Source organism: Canariomyces notabilis (assembly GCF_033297395.1).
Source record: "Canariomyces notabilis strain CBS 508.74 unplaced genomic scaffold N656scaffold_1, whole genome shotgun sequence".
Classification (NCBI taxonomy): domain Eukaryota; kingdom Fungi; phylum Ascomycota; class Sordariomycetes; order Sordariales; family Chaetomiaceae; genus Canariomyces; species Canariomyces notabilis.
Genome location: NW_027041823.1, coordinates 1,357,895 through 1,376,031, shown reverse-complemented (window position 1 = coordinate 1,376,031; position 18,137 = coordinate 1,357,895). Strand labels below are relative to the sequence as shown.

Sequence of the window (18,137 nt, the reverse complement as noted above, 5' to 3'; positions counted from 1 at the left end):
TGATCGTCTAAAGTCTGAAGGGTCGGAGCGGGGCAGAGATAAGAGGAAGGGATAAGCCAGTCGGTACGGGATATGTCCAACAGACTCCAACTTTGTGAAACGGAGATTCGGTGAGGCACAAGAGCCAGGCAATCTGCTTCTGGCCACGACAACGGGGTTCAGGGAGAGGCACGAAAGACGAGACTCGTGCCTTCCGGTCCCTTGTGACCTACGGCGCCCCGCGCCGTTCTAGATCCGACAACGGCCCAACACATTTGCCAAGTGACTCCACATCTTTCATGGTCCTGATTAGCACCGTAAATAGTAGGTAGGCAACCTAGCTCGGTGCTGATATCGGAATGTTGGTTTGATAAGCGGCATTGTATTCTGTGATGCTTGATCCTACTTTCCTAGGGCACTGCGTGGATTGTGGCAAAACCGGAGCGCTTGAAGGAGCCGGTTTCAGGAGATGTCTCTTGATTTGTGTTAATAGATTGACAACTGCATTGGAAGCGACGCCTGAAAGGGCGATACTGGAGCTCCGTGTCTCTATCGTGACTCTATGAGCAAGAGGGGTACCGGCAGAGCATAGAAGTGCTCTGGAGGATAGATAACCTGGACGTTTGGAGGTTGTCAGTTGCAAACTTGACTGTTTGCATGGATGGTATCCCACGTTGGTTAGCAAACCCCGCCGCTGCGCCATGTGGGCGCCATCCAGGCTGCTGTGCGGCGGTCTAGCCCCACTCTGAGCGGTAGGCAGGCAGGCCTATGACGCTGCAGGATGGAGACGCCCAGCAGGTCATTGATTGGTCCACTCAGTGGTATGGCGTCCTGTCAAGGCGATTTGGGTCTGGGTGGGTCTCTACTCGCTCGCAGGGATCTGCAGGCGTTCCAGCTTATCATGGTTCCTGTCAGCTACGTTACGGCCAAGCTCCTTTGTCGTGCTTTCCTGCTGTCGTCTCTTCGGCGTCGGGTTGCACTCTGACTTGCTTTTTACACTCTATGTAAACATTTTAATTCGCAAACGATTGCAACTCTCTAGTCTCATTGAATCCCGAGTCCAGTTGTCCCTCTTCTCACCAACACCTAGAAGCTGCAGCTTCGCTTCGTTGTCGCGCTTGGTTCGCTGTGAAAACTCTTTGTATACAGCTTTAGCGGGCTTCGATCGTGACAATGGAGATCTCGGCCAAGCAACTCCCGGAATTACTAGAGCATGACAACTCGGTCAAGCTTGCTGGGGTGGATGTCGATGGCATACTCCGCGGGAAGCTCGTCTCCAAGAAGAAATTCTTGTCAATAGCGACTGAGGGGTTCGGTTTTTGCTCCGTCATATTTGGCTGGGACATGCATGATATGACGTACATACGGGAGCTGAAAGTCAGCAACAAGGAAAACGGGTATAGGGACATTATTGCGGTGCCTGATCTGAATAGCTTCAGGCGCATTCCCTGGGAAAACAACGTCCCATTCTTCTTGGTCAGCTTCTATGACCCGGATACGAAGAAGCCCGTCTCCCCTTGTCCGAGAGGTCTCTTGGCCGCCCAAGTCCAGAAAGTTGCTGCTGCCGGCTTGGGGGCAATGGCCGGAGGTGAGTTATCGGCTCACTTTTCTACCGGTCATTGGCGATATCCTGACCAGCGTCGGTGTAGCCGAGTACGAGTTCTATCAGTTTAGGACACCGCAGGCTTCTCCAGCGATCTCCTCGTCCACCGCCGCTTTTCTCAAGGAGAATACGCCTCAGGCTCTCCCGTCACTGACCGAAGGCATGTTTGGCTACAGCTTGACCCGGCCAGTCCATAACCAGGAGTACTACTACGATATTTTTAATTCATGCGAGGCATTCCGGTGCAACCTCGAGGGGTGGCACACTGAGAGCGGGCCGGGTGTTTACGAGGCGGCCCTGGAGTTTGGGGAGATCAGGCAGATGGCGGATCGGGCGAGCCTGTTCAAGTATGTCGTCAAGTCTGTGGCGACCAAGCACGGTATTACGCCTTGTTTCATGGCAAAACCAAGACAAGGACTGCCCGGAAACAGCGGCCACATGCACATCTCGCTGGTGGATAAGGAAGGCAACAATATCCTGTTCCGCGGTGACCAAGATCCAAATCCGCCATTCCCGGATGTTGCCTTTTTATCCGACCTGGGCCGCCATTTTCTGGCGGGCATCCTCGAGGGTTTGCCGGATGCGATGCCCATGGTGGCCCCCACCATAAACAGCTACAAGCGTTTGGTCGAGAACTTCTGGGCTCCCGTTACTGTTTCATGGGGACTGGAGCACCGGGCGGCTTCCATCAGGCTCGTCGCACCTCCTACCTGCAAGCCGAGTGCGACTCGCTTTGAAGTTCGGGTCCCAGGGGCCGACGCGAACCCTTACTACGTACTAGCAACCGTCTTAGCGTTGGGCTGGCGTGGTGTCGAGAAGAAGCTGGAGATTCCCTGTCCTCCGCTTGGCAAGGGTGAGGATGTCGGAGGGGCTTCCGATACGGGGGTTCGGCTAGCAAAGAGTCTCCGGGAGGCCACCGATAGGTTTATGCGTGTCGGCAGCATCGCAAGGGAAGTCTTTGGTGATGAATTTGTCGAACACTATGGCGGGACGAGGGAGCATGAGATACGGCTTTGGGATGAGGCTGTGACCGACTGGTATTTAACTACCCATGAACTCCTGTTGACCTTTGCGTCTGTGCTGACTTCATTTTTCAGGGAAATGAGGAGATACATTGAAACCGTTTGAGCAACTCTTAACGCCCCAAGTACGGGTGTCTCTTGGCATGAATGTGGAATATAACAATACCCACTCGTCCGCTTGGAACTAGATCCGCTTCACATCCTCTGCCTCATCCCGGGTTATGGACATGTCAGTTGAGAGGATCCGCAGCAGACGATGAACAATATTGCTCGATCCTGGTTGCAATCTGCTTGAACTCACGGCGAAACCTTAAGAGTTTTGAGGGCGCCTGTAGCCTGCTCCATCGTAGCCATTGATTGTTTCGATGACAACACAGACTCGTTCCAGCGCTAACTTCGCCAGGACTTCCAAGACGCCGAGACAGAACGACACTGGCTCCCGCGCTATCTGCGCCAGAACCGGCTTGCTGTCTCAAATGCGTATCTGGTCGGCTAGCTTCGAAACGAGAGAACGATCCGTCAATAGATCCCGATCTTGCTTGCTGGCTAGGTTCGGGTGTGACCACGGAAGATGGCAAGTCAGGGAGGCTAGGAAACGGTTTGTGACAAGCAGAAGGATCGTTGGTGGCCAGCATGATAGGGGCTAATGAATGGTGAAATGCAGCCGAAAAATCATGGCCTTTCCTTATCTGAATTTTGGCGGGCTAGCGCGGCTCTCAGGGCTGTGGAATGTTGACCACCCAGAAGCGCGAGAGGGCGCCACGTCAGATTCGACGCGGTTTATGCAGTATCGCATCTGAGACCAGACGTGATAAGAGGCGCGCCCCAGATTTCTTTTGGCCCGTCATCCGTGACAAACATGCCGGCTACGGGGTGTGACGGGTCAGTGCACGTCAGAACCTACCATCACGACTTTCTCCTAAACGCCGGCGTTCGTTGGTGGCATGCCAGAGGGTTGTTTGCTCCCCTTTCTCGGGGTCGGCTAACCGCGCCCATGCACATGGCGAAGATGCACGTTGAGCGGCCCGACAAGTCACTGCAAGACCTTGCGGGCCTTATCCGGGCGGATGGGTACAAAACCCGGGGGTCACATCGCAGGCCGAGAGAGGAAACGGAGTACGTGTGGCGGTATGGCCACGACTCTCATCTATCCGGGGCCCTTCATCACTGGTGCCGTCTGCTGCCCGACAGCGACGCATCCTCGTGGCGCCACAAGATAGGCACTCTTCTTCGGCTCAGCATCCTCTCATTCAGCTTTTATAGAGGCCGTCATTCTTGGGCGGTTCCGGATGTTTTTCGTCACTATCCATCAAACACTCATCCCCAAGCTCATATGCCGCCGCCCAGGAGAATGGTGTGTCAGTCTCTTCCCTCGGCCCCTTTTGGGTCTGGGCAAGGTCTTTGTTCACTGACCAAGCATACAGCCTAGCCGAGTTACACTCGCGGACGGGATAGCCGCCGTGGTGGATCGAGCGGTGTTGAGTCTTGAGGCGGTCAAAGAAGCGCGACACGAGATATGGGGCGCCGCGGTTCCGCTGAACGGTATTGTGATGGAGGCGGACTGTCTGATCAACGCACTGAGTCTGGTCAAGGAGATAGACAGCTTCCAGACTGCCGAGATAGGGCGAAAAGCTCAGGGGATCATGGAGCTGAGCCCACTCCTGGCCGCGTCCATGATGGTCATGGGGGCCGAGAGCCGCCACCAGGTTGAACCGAGGATCCTCCAACCCCATGATCACGAGTACAGCCATCTTAACGCCATGCTCTGGAAACTGCAGGATGCGAGAGAGGCGCTGGAGCGCTTGATGACGGCGGCATATGTGGGCGTGCAAGGCAACAACCGGGACGGGTTTCGAGTCTCGCGCCACCTCCTCGTCGATACCAACAGCAGGGTCAGGAGCGTGTTCGGCGTGGATACTATGATATTCATCGAGCTCCAGGATAAGCTGCGCGAGCAGACTGGTAGGTGGTCGTTTATATCCAAGCAAGCTCGGAGGCCTTGCTGCTGACGGAAGGACAGGTAACGTCATAAGGCTTGACGACTCTGATGCCCAACGGCTTGGGTTGCTGCCCGCATCGAATCACAGGGTTGAGCGGTGACGTGCTGCTGTGGACGAAGGGGGGGTTCATCGCTGAATTGCATGTTCAAAGGAGGGGTGTAAATATTGTGTTGGAGTTGTTGGATGTTGCCATCATCGAGCCAGTACTTGGTGTGCTTTGTGTTTGTTAGAGACGTAGCCCGAAGCAGTAGACAGACTTGAGGAACAAGGACAGGAATTTGTTAGAACGGTTCGCTGGTGTGATGAAGCAGGTTCTGTGCCAGATTCGCGGATTATGGCGTTCGTTGCACAAGCCCCAAGCCCAAGCAATGGACGCAGTCTCGCTCTGTCGGAACGGAGCCGATTTGGTCTGTCAGACTGTGGCATGCTGGGTAGGGGCGTATGTGTGTACAGCAACAACACACGAGCACTGAGCAACTGAGATACCTTACAGTCGAATGTGTAGACCAGACATTTGCGAAACCGGAGCTGCAGTGAACGTTTGTAGGATTTAGGCTATCACCCGTAGACAAACCGATTTACACTCTGGACAACCTACGGAGTACTGTAGGGGGCTTATATGCCCCGAGCTCATCTGTGGGGGCGCACCGTGGTGAACATGGAGGTACCTACCTAAGCCCCCACTGAGCTTCAGTACATCCCTTTGACCGTGGAATTGACACACATTTTAGCGAGCCCCACAAAGACTTCCGATCCTGCGAAAATCTGGGTGGGATGAAAGTCCTGAGCTACGCCAAGTTCTGGGGGTCTAGGTTTCGATTGGCTACAACCCTTGCCCTCGCTTAAATGTGTCAAATCCACGGTCAAAGGGATACCTTACCCTGCCCCTCCGGCCGAACACAGGCGCAAAGAGATGCCTAGAAAGGTTAGGCCACTGTAACCCCGACCTGGCCATGCTTGGCGCCCCGGAATAGCCTCGGGCCCCAACTGCCGGTCCCCTGTCAAGATAAAAGCGGAAGCTACAGCAGGCGGGGAGCATCTTGGCGGGAACATCAGTAATTCCCGAGTCTGCGAGCCGTCTCTCGGACAATGGCAACCGACTCAACCGAGGGTGAGAGGACATACATAATAAACTAAGCATTAATCCCAACCGTCTCTTCGCTGCGTGTCAGCTTGATCATGTCGAAAAAGGGTCCATTCTGCCCGCCTTCAGCCCTCAACCGCGGCGACGTCTCCTCATTTTCACAATGACCTCCAACAGCAACAGACCTGCGGCCTACTCAGGTTCGCCGCCGGGCAGCGTCCCGCTCAATAACGCTTTTGCATTCGCCTTCAGTCAGCCGTTCCATAGCACAAACGATTTCACGCCGCCAGAGCAGATCGTTCCGAGGATTGAGGCGACGAGGCCGATTTTCGTAGACCACAAGACAGGTATGGATGTTATGTTTATGACATTGTTGCAATTTGCACTTGTGTATGGAGCTGCTAGATTATTCTAACCACGGCTGTAAATCTGCAGACCGGACACTCACCTTTGGCCAAACCTCCAAGGATGCGCTGGCAGTTGCCGCGGGGCTCTTGCGCCTGGGCCTAAATCCCCAGGACATCACCACACTCCCGCCAACACCATCCTGTCCGCAAGGGCCCGAAATCGCCCCAATTGTCTTGATCCAACTACCCAACTGCCTCCCGTTTGCCCCTGTCCTCCTGGGCACCTTTGCCGCGGGCTTGACAGCCACTCTTGCCTCACCGGCCCTGACGAGCGCCGAGATCGCGTGGATCCTGCAGAATGCCCGCCCGCGCGTCATCATCACGGCCAAGGCCTGCCTCGGCGCTATGAAGGAGGCGCTGCTGAAGCAGGAGGACCGCGCGTATTTCTCCTCCATCCCCATCTTCACCGTCGACGTGGCCACAGACACCTATCCAGAGCCGCAACCACCCAAGCCCCCGTCGGCTTCCGAGCAGGACTGGAAATCCCTTCTGCTCACGACCGGCAGCACCAAACGGGTAAACCCGGCAACCATCTTCCCGGCATCCTCCTCAGCCCGCCGCACCGCGGTAATCCTCTGGTCGTCGGGCACGTCTGGGCGGTCCAAGGGCGTGCTCCTCTCGCACCACGCGCTCAACTTTGCCAGCGCCTCGCTGTGGCACGACGCAGACTACTACCTGCGTACCCCGCAGAAATGGCTCGGCTATGTGCCCTTCTACCACGTCTTTGGCCTGTGCAACGTGTTTTTGCTCGCCCTGGCCGCGGGCGCCACCGCCTACATCATGCCCTCGTTCCATCTCGAAACCGTCTGCGCCGCCATTCGTGATAGGAGGGTCACCTACATGCACATGGCGCCCCCTGTCGCTGTCATGCTTGCTAAAGCTGCTGTTGTCGAGCCCTATGCGAAGGAGGGCGGGTTTAAGACCGTTGTTGGGGCTGTGACTGGTGGTGCGCCGCTCGGTCATGAGGTGGTTGAGGAGGTGTACAAGCGGTGCGGGTTCCGGGTGAGGTTGGGGTACGGCCTCAGCGAGACATGCAGTACCGCGCTTCAGAGGGGGCTGGGCGAGAAGGAGATGCGAGAGGGCGCGGGCGATACGGGCCTGCCGCATTGGGGCGTCGAGCTCATGATTGCCGATCCCGAGGGTGGGGGGTATGCGAGGAGAAAAGGGGAGACGACGAGGCCTGCCGCGGTGGATGTCGAAGGGGAGGTGCTGATACGCGCCCCGGGGCTCATGTCGGCGTATCTGCCCGTCGGGGTGTTTACGGGCGGCAGCGGCGGCAAGCCGGACATGTCGGTCACCGAGGACGCGCTGACGGCGGACGGCTGGTTCCGCACGGGCGACGTGGGCGCCCTGAGCGCCGACGGCAGGCTGCGCATCACGGACCGGCTTAAGGAGCTCATCAAGGTGCGCGCGTACCAGGTGGCCCCCGCCGAGCTCGAGGCCGTGCTGTGCAGCAGCGACATGGTGGCCGACGCGGGCGTCATTGGCGTCTACGACAAGAGCGAGGCTACCGAGTGGCCCCGTGCCTTTGTGGTGCCGCGTGCGGGGAGGCAAAACATGTCGAGGGCGGACCTGGAGAGGCTTGCGGCCCAGCTCAAGACGCTGGTTGAGAAGCGCACGGCAAAGTATAAGTGGCTGATGGGCGGCATCGTTTTTGTCGACCAGATCCCCAAGAGCCCGAGCGGAAAGATACTGAGGAGGGTCCTGAAGAACGGCGGGCCTGAGACTAAAGGTGTTGAGTTCAAGCTCTATCAGAAGAAGAAGCGGGATGTCAAGTTGTGAGGGCGGGGCTTACAGTGCGGTGGTTTAGATGGTAAAGTAAGAGGTGGTTACGAGGGTTGCGAGCGATTTGTTTTTGTTGAGTGGAGCAACTTGGACCGTTCTCTCGTGGTAGACCCGTGCGAGCGGCATATTATCTAACATATTAGAGGCTTGTTCAAAGGAAATGTATTGCACATACATGTTGCAGGCTTCAGGGTGGCGAGGCAACTGACCCCTATTCTCTTCCAGTCATCCACACCTAGCGACTTGGTCTTGCTCTGGCGGCAACATGAACAAAGGCATCGTCTTTATCGCAATCTTGGTACACACGAGTCACGGTTCCAGTGACCCGCACTCTTCCTCCCCCGGCAGTTACCCACACCATCCACGCAACAACTTCCACAAGCAACGGCAGCAACCTGAACCTGTGTTATTCTGGTCGGGTCTCGAGCCGCCATTCCCACCACCCCCAGGGTTTCCATGGCTACCGCCCCCGCCGCCGGAAGGCTTTCGCGGAAGATGAGCAGCCACCCGAGCCGTCGGTGATGGCTGTCGAGGCGGCTGCTCGTCCCGTACCTTGAACTCTACGCGGGCGGGGGAACGGCTGCGACTTCTACTTCTGCTATTCCTCCTGCTTCCCGGATCTCCAGGCTGGCCCAGGGAACGGCCCGGTTTCCTGCCCCGCTTCGGCCCGAGGTGGTCGCTCGACGATGACCCGGCCATGCCCGGATTCCCGGCCGGTCTGTAATTCCCACTTCTACCGGCCGCACTCTGCTTCTGACGAGGTCCAGCAGCACTATCATTTTGAACGTGGGCCGCTGGTTCACCAGCACCATCATCGACATGGAAGCGGGCTGTTGGTTCACCAGCACCATCATAGGCTCGGAAGGGGGCCGTTGGTTCACCAGCGCGGACCGCGCCCATATATCCCCGGACCCGGGCCCGCGTCAATTGCAATTGTTGCAGCATTGAAGCTAAAGGAGACTCGGAAGAAATGGGCAAGTCCAAATTTATCGCGCTGCCACTAGCGGGACGTTCTGGCGGCAGTGTACTTCTACTAGCATGGGCCGGTCTCGGTGGTTCTACTGCCGTTGGGAACGCGGCAGAGTCGGACAGTTCGGTCGAGGCTGCTGACTCGGATGCTTCCGCCGGGACGACTCCATGTTCGGCATTGTCATCGGCTATGCCCGAAGTCTCGCTTTTCGCCTGCACCGGCATTGCTGCTGCTGGGCGTGGGCTCGGCGCCAGGGGGCGCATCGGAATGTCGCTCTGGTTATCCACGTCCAGCCTGAGATGGTATTTACCTGCATCTTGGTCAGGGATTGCATTGGAGGACGGCGTTTGACTGTCGAGAGCCGGCGATTGCTGCACTGTCTCGGTGGTAGTGGTCAGGGGGGAATGATCCGGGACCGGGGGGCTTGTCACGGCAAGTACCGGTTTGATCACTTCGGGCTGGGACGAATAGGTCCTCAAAGCTGGATGTGGAAGATCTGGGCTTGCTGGTTCACGATGCCGTACCATAGCAGCGGGCCCGGGTTTCTTCTGCTTCGGCAGTTGAACCTGCTGCTGCCATGGGGGCTTGCCACCTTTGGTTCTTTCCTGACTGCGCTCCACGGTCTCATCAGGTTGATTCCTGACCTCCTCCTCGCATTCTGTTTCTGAGGCGGTATCGCTACTCGGAAAGGCTGGTCTCGACGGAATTTGAATTCCGCCTTCCTGTGGGAACGGGCCCGTGTAATCCACCTCGTGCATCTCGACAACTCTCTTATATTTCACTTTATATTTTCCAAAGAATGTCTTGGATGAGATACCTGGTGCGTACGTGTCGTCCTTCTCTTTCAGTTTAGTTCCATCTTTGCTTCGATGGTACGATTCCGGTGGAGGTCGAGTGTACATATAGGTGCAGTCGGGTGATGCTTTTGCTGGCGGTCTAAGGTGTTCGACTGGGTCGTCGGTTGCGAGTGCATTATCCGCTGCTGTTGGACCGCGATGTTGCTTGGATGGATCTCCTGCTCGACTGCTGTACCACTCCTTTTCCCGAACAGCGCTAACCCGGGCTTCCGAGTCCTGCTTCTGCTTGCTCCCACTGATGCTTTCCACTGGAGCTTGAGCGTACCCTGAGCGAGCTGAGGCAAATTGCCCATAATAATCACTGGGAGTTAGAGCTGGTTGGGGGATGTCAAAGCTTGCTGAGGGCCGCGAGTCTGAGCTTCTGGCATTTCCTTGTTCGCCGATGCAATTTCAATGGTCACGGCCGTCGTTTCCACGTTTTCTTTGTCAAAGCGAGACTGGACAGGAGAAGGCCGTGCCTGTGGCGGCACTGTCCAAGCTGGCTTCATGTTTTGCTGGAAATCTGGGCCTCGAACCTTGGGCTGCGCATCTCCAAAAGCACTATGTAACGTGCCTCTGTCATTCTGTTCAACCATAATGATTTTATTCTCTGCCACTTGGCCCAGGAACTTCAAGGCATCGGCCGCAGTTTGCATAGTATTGCTGAACTCTCGCAGCTCTGCTACGCTGATTTCTTTCTGCAACATGGAATGAGGTTCTGGGTGGTTGCTCTTCGCCTCGTGGCCGGTTTCGGGCTCAAGCCCTCTTGCGCCATCATCATATCTGAGCCTGTGTGCTGTCCGCCGCATCGGCTTGCGCGGAGGGCCAACAAACTCGTCTTCTTGGGCGGTTTCTCCTTGACGGACATCATGAGCGGGTCGCCCGAATTGCTCAGTCGCATTTCTAAGCATCGCTTCGCGGCGGTCCCCTGGGCTGATTCCGCCTTCTGTAGGGGAGCTCCTGGAATTCTCGACGGGAATCTCGGGATGTTTCGGGAAGAGGATAGGACCAGCAGGATTGCTAACATTGACAGTGTGACGCCCTGGCTTGATTAGCCCATGACTCTTGTGGTATCATAAGCGTATAAAGATTTACCAGGCGCTAAGTAGCTTTGATAGTTTTGCTGTAAAGGGGTTGAGGCCAAGGGACCACGCTGAGTACCATCCCAACGACCCTCGAGTGATTCATCTTGAGCGCAGCGGTTTTGGTGGCTATGATCGGTATCAACAGCATTCATAACTGTTGCGGACATGGCCCGGGATGTTGTAGGCACGCGGCCTCCGAGATATGAGGAGCTGTCAGCCAAAGATGGTCTTTCTCGCAAGGGATGGGTGTCGGGGGACACAGCGTGGCTCCTGTGATATGTGGGAGGAAAGTACTGGCATTTACTTGGGGTCTGGCATGTTTCTGTCCAGCAGAACATACATTGGGCTTCAATATGTTCCGCTTGATGGCTACCCCGACACCGGGGTTCCCGAATACTATTAGAATCTCAAGTCGATGGCTTGATTCTGCGCTATTGGCCGTGGCCAAGCCACGTCGATGCTTGACTTCTGGAGGCGTCCAGTCGCCGTTGTGCCACATTATATGTGCCAGTGCCAGACAACAACTCCTGCTAGACCCTGCATCAAAAAGGAATCCAAAACTAAGTAGCCCCCTGATTCCAATATGAGTTCGACATCGCCAGAGCAAAGTAGATCAATCATAATGGATGATATCGATGCCTCAGTTGCTGAATTCATTGCGAGGGCCGAGGACTGGGCGATATTCCGTCGGTTCAGAGCTCTCAACGTCAAGAATATCATGACCCTTCAAAAGGTTCTCTTGTCGATCGAAAACGGAAAACTACAAGCCAGTGAGGAACGGCTTGATGAGATTCTGGACAAATACAGTGCGCGAGCTTGATACGCCTCCATCTAGTGTATGGGCCTTGAAGCCGCTGACCTAAGTGTTTGCTTAACCACAGACCGGGCGCTTTGCAACTATGCTCGCTTATGCTCGATGGAAGATCCGCAAAAAAAGCACTTGACAGCGTTGTGGCACTACATCAACGACAGATCGATAAGATCTCCTGGATTCTTTCCCGCCGACTGGGATTTTCTCCCGCGGCCCGACGAAGAGAAAGTCAAGAGAGACGAAAAGACGCAAGAGCTGGTCGCAATCTGTCCTGCGGGAGATGGGGGCTTTGTATACGCCGCCGTTGATAAACTGGTCAGCGAGTTTACACCGGTAGGTGGGAATCTTTAAGTTGCAAAGTCCACGAAGCGTCAAGGGAGTTGCTAGCTGACGTCAGGCGCAAAAAGGGGCGCGAAGACACGGGCACTGGCGGCACAATCTCGACGTGTGAGTAACAATGTGGCTTCCAAAGCTGTTTACCTATTCTTCACTTCTACTAGTAGTATCCCATCTGGAGTGCGCCCCAACACGCTTTACAAAAGCTGGATGCGCAGCGGTTGACAAGTTGTGTTTCAGGGACAAGGGGTGTGACGCAAAAGACAACCAGAGCCATCAACACGGCAGCATCGGCTATCTTGCTGGTGGCTCCCATTATAATTCTTCATTTCGTCAAAGATGGAATCAAGTCGCTGATTCTCATTGTTGTCTGGACGGTTGGCTTCTCGGTTGCCATGTCGCTCATCACAGAGGCGAAGAATAGTGAAATCATGATGGCGTCTGCGGCGTGAGTTATCTTTTCAATTCATTTGGCTTTTGAGGATGCAAAGGTTTACATCAGATTGCTAACATACCTGTGACCAAAGATACGCCGCAGTAATGGTTGTATTTTTTTCAAGAGAATAGGGAAGGAGGGGTGGACAAGTTATCGTGAGAGTGGCTGCAGGTGTCCGCCGTGACCACTAAGATATCACGGCTCATCTCACTAGGACTATACGATACAGTCGATCTGGACAATGTAGACAGAGCTGAGCCTCTAGCTCTCTCAGGAACTAGAGACGGCCTTAACACTTCACCAGGGGCAGCGCAGGAGCTGGAACATTGTATCATTCAAGATCTGCTGTATGCATCGGCAACGGCAAGCTTGTCATCTTGAAAGTTCATAATGACTGAAACTGATGGGTGTTATGATGCTTGTGCCCTGCCAGCTGACATCCATGATATTGATATCCTGTTCACAACCTCGGCAAGTAGAAACTATTAAAAGATGAAATCACGATCCTGGGTGTATCACGTCACAGAACTGCATGAAACTACAAACATGAACTAGACAAGTTGGAAGAATGCTGCAAGGGAAGCAGTGAGATTCCGCTACCGGTACATTCAGGAGACACCCAGGTGGTACCACCTGGCCATCTCCAGGCCTCACCGCATCCTAGAGACTGCATCAGGAGCTTAAGGACATTTCATGAATCACACGGCTACTATACCAACTTCCTCGTGTAAGGAATTTAGTTCCCATGGTTCCTGAAGTTGCTTGGATGCATCACTGCATACACTCAGCACACTCGGTGAACGGTCCTACGGCTCTGAAGGAACAGCATGGTCCTCTCAGTAAGGTTTGAACTACTGCAGGGAAACTCACAGTAGTAGGTTTTTCATGACCTACCTATTGGTGGTACCTGAGACCCTCACTTACCTATATGGTCCAGTAAGCCTTCCACCTAGACATCATGCCATATATCTCAGCTCACACCCACAGGTGGCTTCGAAGTTCCGAGGTGATCTTGCGACGGGACTGGTGATGACCGGTTTAAAGAGCGACTTGCCAAATACTAGCTCTATGAACCTGATGAAGTGCTTGTATGAATTAACGACAGGTAGGAACTACTAGTAGTAGTATGCTGAGGCTACATGTAGGTTGGTATGTACAGTAAGCTACCTAGCAAAGACTAGGACTCAAGAAGATTGTAAGGCAACATGCAACCGCTCTGTACTGGAACCACATGAAAAACAAGCAAAGTGCCTTACCAATCAATGATGAGGTCAAGTAACACCATCTTACACGAGGCACGCACTTCCAGTCGATGCAGCTACTGCATCAGTGCATCTCGAGCGCATGTACTACTGGTACTACATCTGCGCATCACAGCTGCTATTGATTTTCAACCACAGCCAGTCTGACGTGTGTGTGACAGATGCCCCTTAATCCCCGTATTTCAAGCATACATAGTGCTATTCATGTGTAAATCATGACAGCATCCACGGCGCTTATGCATATTGAAGCCGCATCAGTGTTTGGCCTACACTGCATGACTTCGGTTCCTGTCGGAAGTTGTCCTGCTGCGGACTCGATCCTGTATACTTCCCCCAGCCTATTCCCAACTCAGACCACTACACACCTGTGAATGCACTATGGACCTATGCATACTGATGCTCTGCAGTCCCTGTCCACGAGACCGCAACGATGCGGTCCGGAGAGGATGGGCGCAGTAGAGGGTCACTGGCCTCTCCTCTATGATGATCTTTCGGAGGGAGTGCCCTACTTGCGGTTTTGCATTGTAAACACGCCACTCCGACTCCAGTTATAAAGTGGTATGGTAGGGCCCAACCTAGTATTCGGGCTCTCTTCTCTGCTGTACTGCTGTTAGCTCCTGTTTCCCAGTCGAGTCTCTTCAAGCCACCACATCGGCCAGCACGGCGCCCTACCCCATGCTCAGCTATCTCACAATGACCGCCTCCAAGCCCGAAGACCCCGACAGGCCCCCCAAGCACCTGTACATCGGGGCCATCAACCCGTTTGCGCTCTGCGAGGCCATACTGGGCCGTAAGCTGGACTGGCGTGACCCGGCCACGGCGAACATCATGTCCAGCATCCTGCAGACCGACTACGAGGAGCTGTTCGACATGCGCTTCCGCTCAATCCTCTATGCGGGCATCCAGCTCAACGACCGCGGGGACATGGCGGAGCTGATCCCGGCCAAGGACATGCACACGCTCACCGAGCGGGACCTGGTCACGCCCGATTTCTCAAAGGTTGAGAAGCTCGGCGACCTGGACCATGTGGGCTTGAAGGACATCAACGCCATCAAGGTCAAGCACGCCTTCATGTCCAACGGCAACCTGCGCCTCACCCTCCAGCCCCAGTCGCTGGGCAAGACGATCTGCAGCTCTGAGATGACCACAACGCTGCGTGAGCTCGCCACGCCCTTCCGCATCCACAAGAAGGAGGAATGGGTGCCCCCCAACAGCACCTGGACCGACATTGGCGAATCATGCTACCGTCAGCACACCACCACCATGTTCAGCAACCCGGTGCAGGGTGCCACCAGCAACAGCTGGCTGATCGCCGCTATGATGGCCGTGGCCTGGTCCGACCCCTCGGCCATTGTCCACTGCAGCCGCTCCAAGTCGTCGTCCTCGTCCTCTGATGAAGATGGCGACGACTGCTACGTCGAGTTCATCCCAGGCCAGTGCCACCACCACCACGACCGCGGCGGGAAGCGCGAGTCGCGCTGTTCCCTGTCGGTCCGTTTCCACAGCAAGGGCGGCGACAACGACGCACCCACGTCCACCGTCACGGTCAACTGCGAGGTGCCGACCAACAACTCGAGCTCGCTCCCCGTCTACTGCCGGCCGTCGTCCATGACCATGATGTACCCAACCGGTGGTGCCATGAGCTCCATGATGATGATGACGCGCGGGTGGGCGGCGGGCGGGGAGATCTGGCCGTGCCTGTACGAGAAGGCTTTTGCCAAGTGGATCATCCAGGGCAAGGGCGGTTCGGACTCGGAGTCCGGGCCTGAGTCTGAGCACCCGGACCTGACCCAGACATGCTACGGCGACCCGGTCAAGTGCGCGGCGCAGCTGACGGGCAAGGAGCCGCAGTACTTTTTTACGTCGCATCGGCGCGCGCAGGACCTGCTGGGCCTGGTACGCACCCACTGCTTCAACCTGCGCACCATCTACCCGTTCGTCGCCTTCACCCACCCGACGGGCGACAAGTTCCGCGGCTGTACCCTCGTCGCAAACATGGCCTACACGGTGCTCGGCTGGGCCGCCCCGCAGGAGCGCAAGCAGTACATCATCCTCCGCCACCCTTGGGGCGTCACCGAGCCCGAGGGCATGACGGGCTACCCGGGTCTGGTGAGCTGTGTCGATGTCAAATTTTGGCCACCTGTGGAACTGGTTGACGGTCGTGGTGTGTTTGCTATCGAGACATCGGCTTTCAAGGAGTATTTTGCTGGTATGGGTGTCGCTAAATAAGGGGCGGGAGTCTGGGAAGAGCTGGAAAATTTCAAGAGCTAAAATATGAAGTTGGTTAGTAGTTCGGTGACCGGTGTCTGTAACCGTGACGAGACTCATGCTCGATTTACTTCCGAGCCTGGGTGATCGAGTCGAGATCGGTCAACTTTGAACGACGTTCCTTTTGCAATCCTTTGTGTCTCTCAGTGTCTCTCGAATCTTCGGTGGTACGAGCCTGGTGGAGATTCGTGCTAGGCAATCTCGTCACCTAGGGACATGGCTGCCTGACTATTATTGAGGGGTTACTACCTAGTGTTTTGAACCAATTCTGTGGAAGATGATGACTGCGAATGTTGATCGGTTCGTAAGATAAGCATCGTGAAATGGATGAATAGTAGAGTATGTACCTCTGGGCCTACCCAGGCTACTCCGAAGGCCTATGGCCCCCGTTGATGAAGCACAGAAGCAGAGAGATTGTTTCTGAATTCATCAAAGCTGTGTCTTCGCTATGTAGGTCAAGGTGTCTTGTGGGGTAGGCACGTTGCTCGTTCACGTTAATCTCAGGTCGTACAAGGAGGAAGGGGCAACCCCTCAGGTGATTGGAACTTGAACACCGGGTTGCTGGTCGGTTTTTGTGGATGTGGGTTGCTCAACCCGTATGAACGTATGTAGAGTACATACAAGACTTGATGCCAAGGGGGCCGTGTTATGTTCTAGACGGGCTCCATATTGAGAGCCTTGTTGTTCAACTTCCCGAAACCCTAAAAATTGTGTATCTTTCTAGAGACGCTTGATATCCTGGAAGATATGATGCACGATGCACAGCGAAGGTACAGTAGGTAGCTGAGGTTGAGCAGAACGAAAAAAGTGTGTGTCTGAATATCAACTGCAAAAAGATGTTCCCCTCGACCGGAATCGAGCCGGTGACCTTTCGGTATCGATAAATTCCTTTACAGCCGAACGTGATAGCCAACTACACCACAAGGGGATTTGATTGGTTGTCTGACTTGTCGGATGTTCGCTAGATGAAAGAGTATCGTTTCTCCCCAGTCCCTCGGTGACTGTGCAGAGCATTGTCTCACTTTTGTGGACGGCCGGCTGACAGCAAGTGGCGCTTCGGAGTCCAGAGAGACCTCTCACCAGCCTCAGTCTGAGAGGTTAGACCAACAATGGATATTCCTTGAAGCGAGAGTGGGGACTTCGCAGTCAACGTACATACAAATGTTGATCAGCATCCGGTTGGCGCTGGATGTACCGAGTACTCGGTAGTGTATGACATACATACCTCACCTTGTTGCCGGGTTCCGACAGCCCTACCAGTACGAAGTAATGTATCTACCTACGTACTGTATCCGTAGAGAGACAAACAGGTGCAATAACAAAGCCTTACACAGCTAACTGTACGCAGTTTTGTAGATACAACGTGCTCTTAGCGAGCAGGGGAAAAGGGGTAACAGAGTAGGTACTACGAACGTACAATACATAGCAACCCAGACGGCACCCAGTCCGGAATACCTACGGAGTACGGAGTATGTACTACATATACACCTTGCATCGGGTTAGTAGCTACGAAGTACCTTGGCTACTCTGTAAACTAGTTATGTGCAAGGGGGATTTATTTGGGGAGGAATTCAAGGGGCTTGCCTTGAAGAAATGCCCCGTCTGCTAGAGTCATTTTATAACATTGCATGCGGCTGAAGCCATACAGGCGACTATCGACACAATGGAGGCGGTTGTGGAAATTAACGGCGCAAACAGAGTTGACTTTGAGCGATTAACCACAAACCACTGACGCTCGAAATCTAACCGTATTAAGAAGCAACGTTAAGCTTTGTAAGTTAACGTTATCTCCATGTTGCCACCGCCAAGGTGGGATGCAGGTACGGGAACATTTTTCAGCCACTCGACGCCAGGGGAGATCTGGACCTCCTCAGAAATACGGCGCCAAGGCAGCCCCTTTCAGTCTATTCGTACAGACCCAGCGACAAACGAATCTTTCAGACATCACATTATTTACCGTAACACCTGAACTTGGCGTACAATACAATACACCTCGGGCTTCGATCGAGCCTTCAGACACAACAGAGATAACTACCATAAGCTTGATGACGGTTGGCGTCGTACGTCTAGACGTCCACAAAGTGCAAAACCTGGGTTGAAGATTGTGAAAGGGATTGGCATGCTCTCTGCGGTCCAGAGCCACGGGAGGATTTCGGCTGAGATTTCCACTTCTCAATCCATTGCTCCACCGATGCCAGCATGCAGAGTTACCCTTGCAGCATGCCGATAGTGGCCCACTGCGCTAATCCCTTT

At 54.8% G+C, this 18,137-nt stretch overlaps 7 protein-coding genes and 1 non-coding gene across 8 annotated transcripts; 5 read left to right on the top strand and 3 right to left on the bottom strand.

Annotated features, from left to right (window-relative positions):
• Nucleotides 1-1,152: 1,152 nt before the first annotated feature.
• Nucleotides 1,153-2,710, top strand: N656DRAFT_700314 (glutamine synthetase/guanido kinase; the record flags this gene model as incomplete). Its single annotated transcript, XM_064810859.1, has 3 exons — nt 1,153-1,567; nt 1,629-2,619; nt 2,680-2,710. The coding sequence occupies 3 exons, from the start codon at nt 1,153-1,155 to the stop codon at nt 2,708-2,710; spliced, it is 1,437 nt and encodes a 478-aa protein (XP_064674975.1).
• Nucleotides 2,711-4,019: 1,309 nt separating this feature from the next.
• On the top strand, nt 4,020-4,704 carry N656DRAFT_698505 (uncharacterized protein; the record flags this gene model as incomplete). Its single annotated transcript, XM_064810718.1, is given in 2 exon segments — nt 4,020-4,573; nt 4,590-4,704. Coding segments are annotated over 2 exon segments (669 nt in total), but the record flags the coding sequence as incomplete, so codon positions are not given.
• A 1,147-nt stretch (nt 4,705-5,851) lies between these two features.
• N656DRAFT_786166 (acetyl-CoA synthetase-like protein) lies at nt 5,852-7,877 on the top strand (the record flags this gene model as incomplete). Its single annotated transcript, XM_064816497.1, has 2 exons — nt 5,852-6,035; nt 6,124-7,877. The coding sequence occupies 2 exons, from the start codon at nt 5,852-5,854 to the stop codon at nt 7,875-7,877; spliced, it is 1,938 nt and encodes a 645-aa protein (XP_064674973.1).
• Nucleotides 7,878-8,228: 351 nt separating this feature from the next.
• On the bottom strand, nt 8,229-9,608 carry N656DRAFT_793886 (uncharacterized protein; the record flags this gene model as incomplete). Its single annotated transcript, XM_064817211.1, has 1 exon — nt 8,229-9,608. The coding sequence occupies one exon, from the start codon at nt 9,606-9,608 to the stop codon at nt 8,229-8,231; it is 1,380 nt and encodes a 459-aa protein (XP_064674972.1).
• Nucleotides 9,609-9,884: 276 nt separating this feature from the next.
• Nucleotides 9,885-10,785, bottom strand: N656DRAFT_35181 (uncharacterized protein). The gene has a single exon (XM_064809336.1). It carries the CDS (start codon nt 10,595-10,597, stop codon nt 10,016-10,018), a length of 582 nt encoding a protein of 193 aa, XP_064674971.1. The 5' UTR covers nt 10,598-10,785; the 3' UTR covers nt 9,885-10,015.
• A 608-nt stretch (nt 10,786-11,393) lies between these two features.
• N656DRAFT_841078 (uncharacterized protein) lies at nt 11,394-12,370 on the top strand (the record flags this gene model as incomplete). The annotated part of the gene is made up of 4 exons (XM_064818975.1): nt 11,394-11,577; nt 11,653-11,915; nt 11,990-12,029; nt 12,159-12,370. The coding sequence occupies 4 exons, from the start codon at nt 11,394-11,396 to the stop codon at nt 12,368-12,370; spliced, it is 699 nt and encodes a 232-aa protein (XP_064674970.1).
• Nucleotides 12,371-14,309: 1,939 nt separating this feature from the next.
• On the top strand, nt 14,310-15,845 carry N656DRAFT_698838 (cysteine proteinase; the record flags this gene model as incomplete). The annotated part of the gene is made up of 3 exons (XM_064810741.1): nt 14,310-14,969; nt 15,054-15,220; nt 15,260-15,845. The coding sequence occupies 3 exons, from the start codon at nt 14,310-14,312 to the stop codon at nt 15,843-15,845; spliced, it is 1,413 nt and encodes a 470-aa protein (XP_064674969.1).
• Nucleotides 15,846-16,724: 879 nt separating this feature from the next.
• N656DRAFT_t5 lies at nt 16,725-16,812 on the bottom strand. The gene has a single exon. It is a non-coding gene; the product is annotated as a tRNA-Tyr (tRNA).
• Nucleotides 16,813-18,137: the final 1,325 nt, after the last annotated feature.

Excerpts from the sequence above, each read along its gene's own strand:
- N656DRAFT_35181 (XM_064809336.1), bottom strand. The coding sequence starts at position 10,597 with ATGCTTAGAAATGCGACTGAGCAATTCGGGCGACCCGCTCATGATGTC.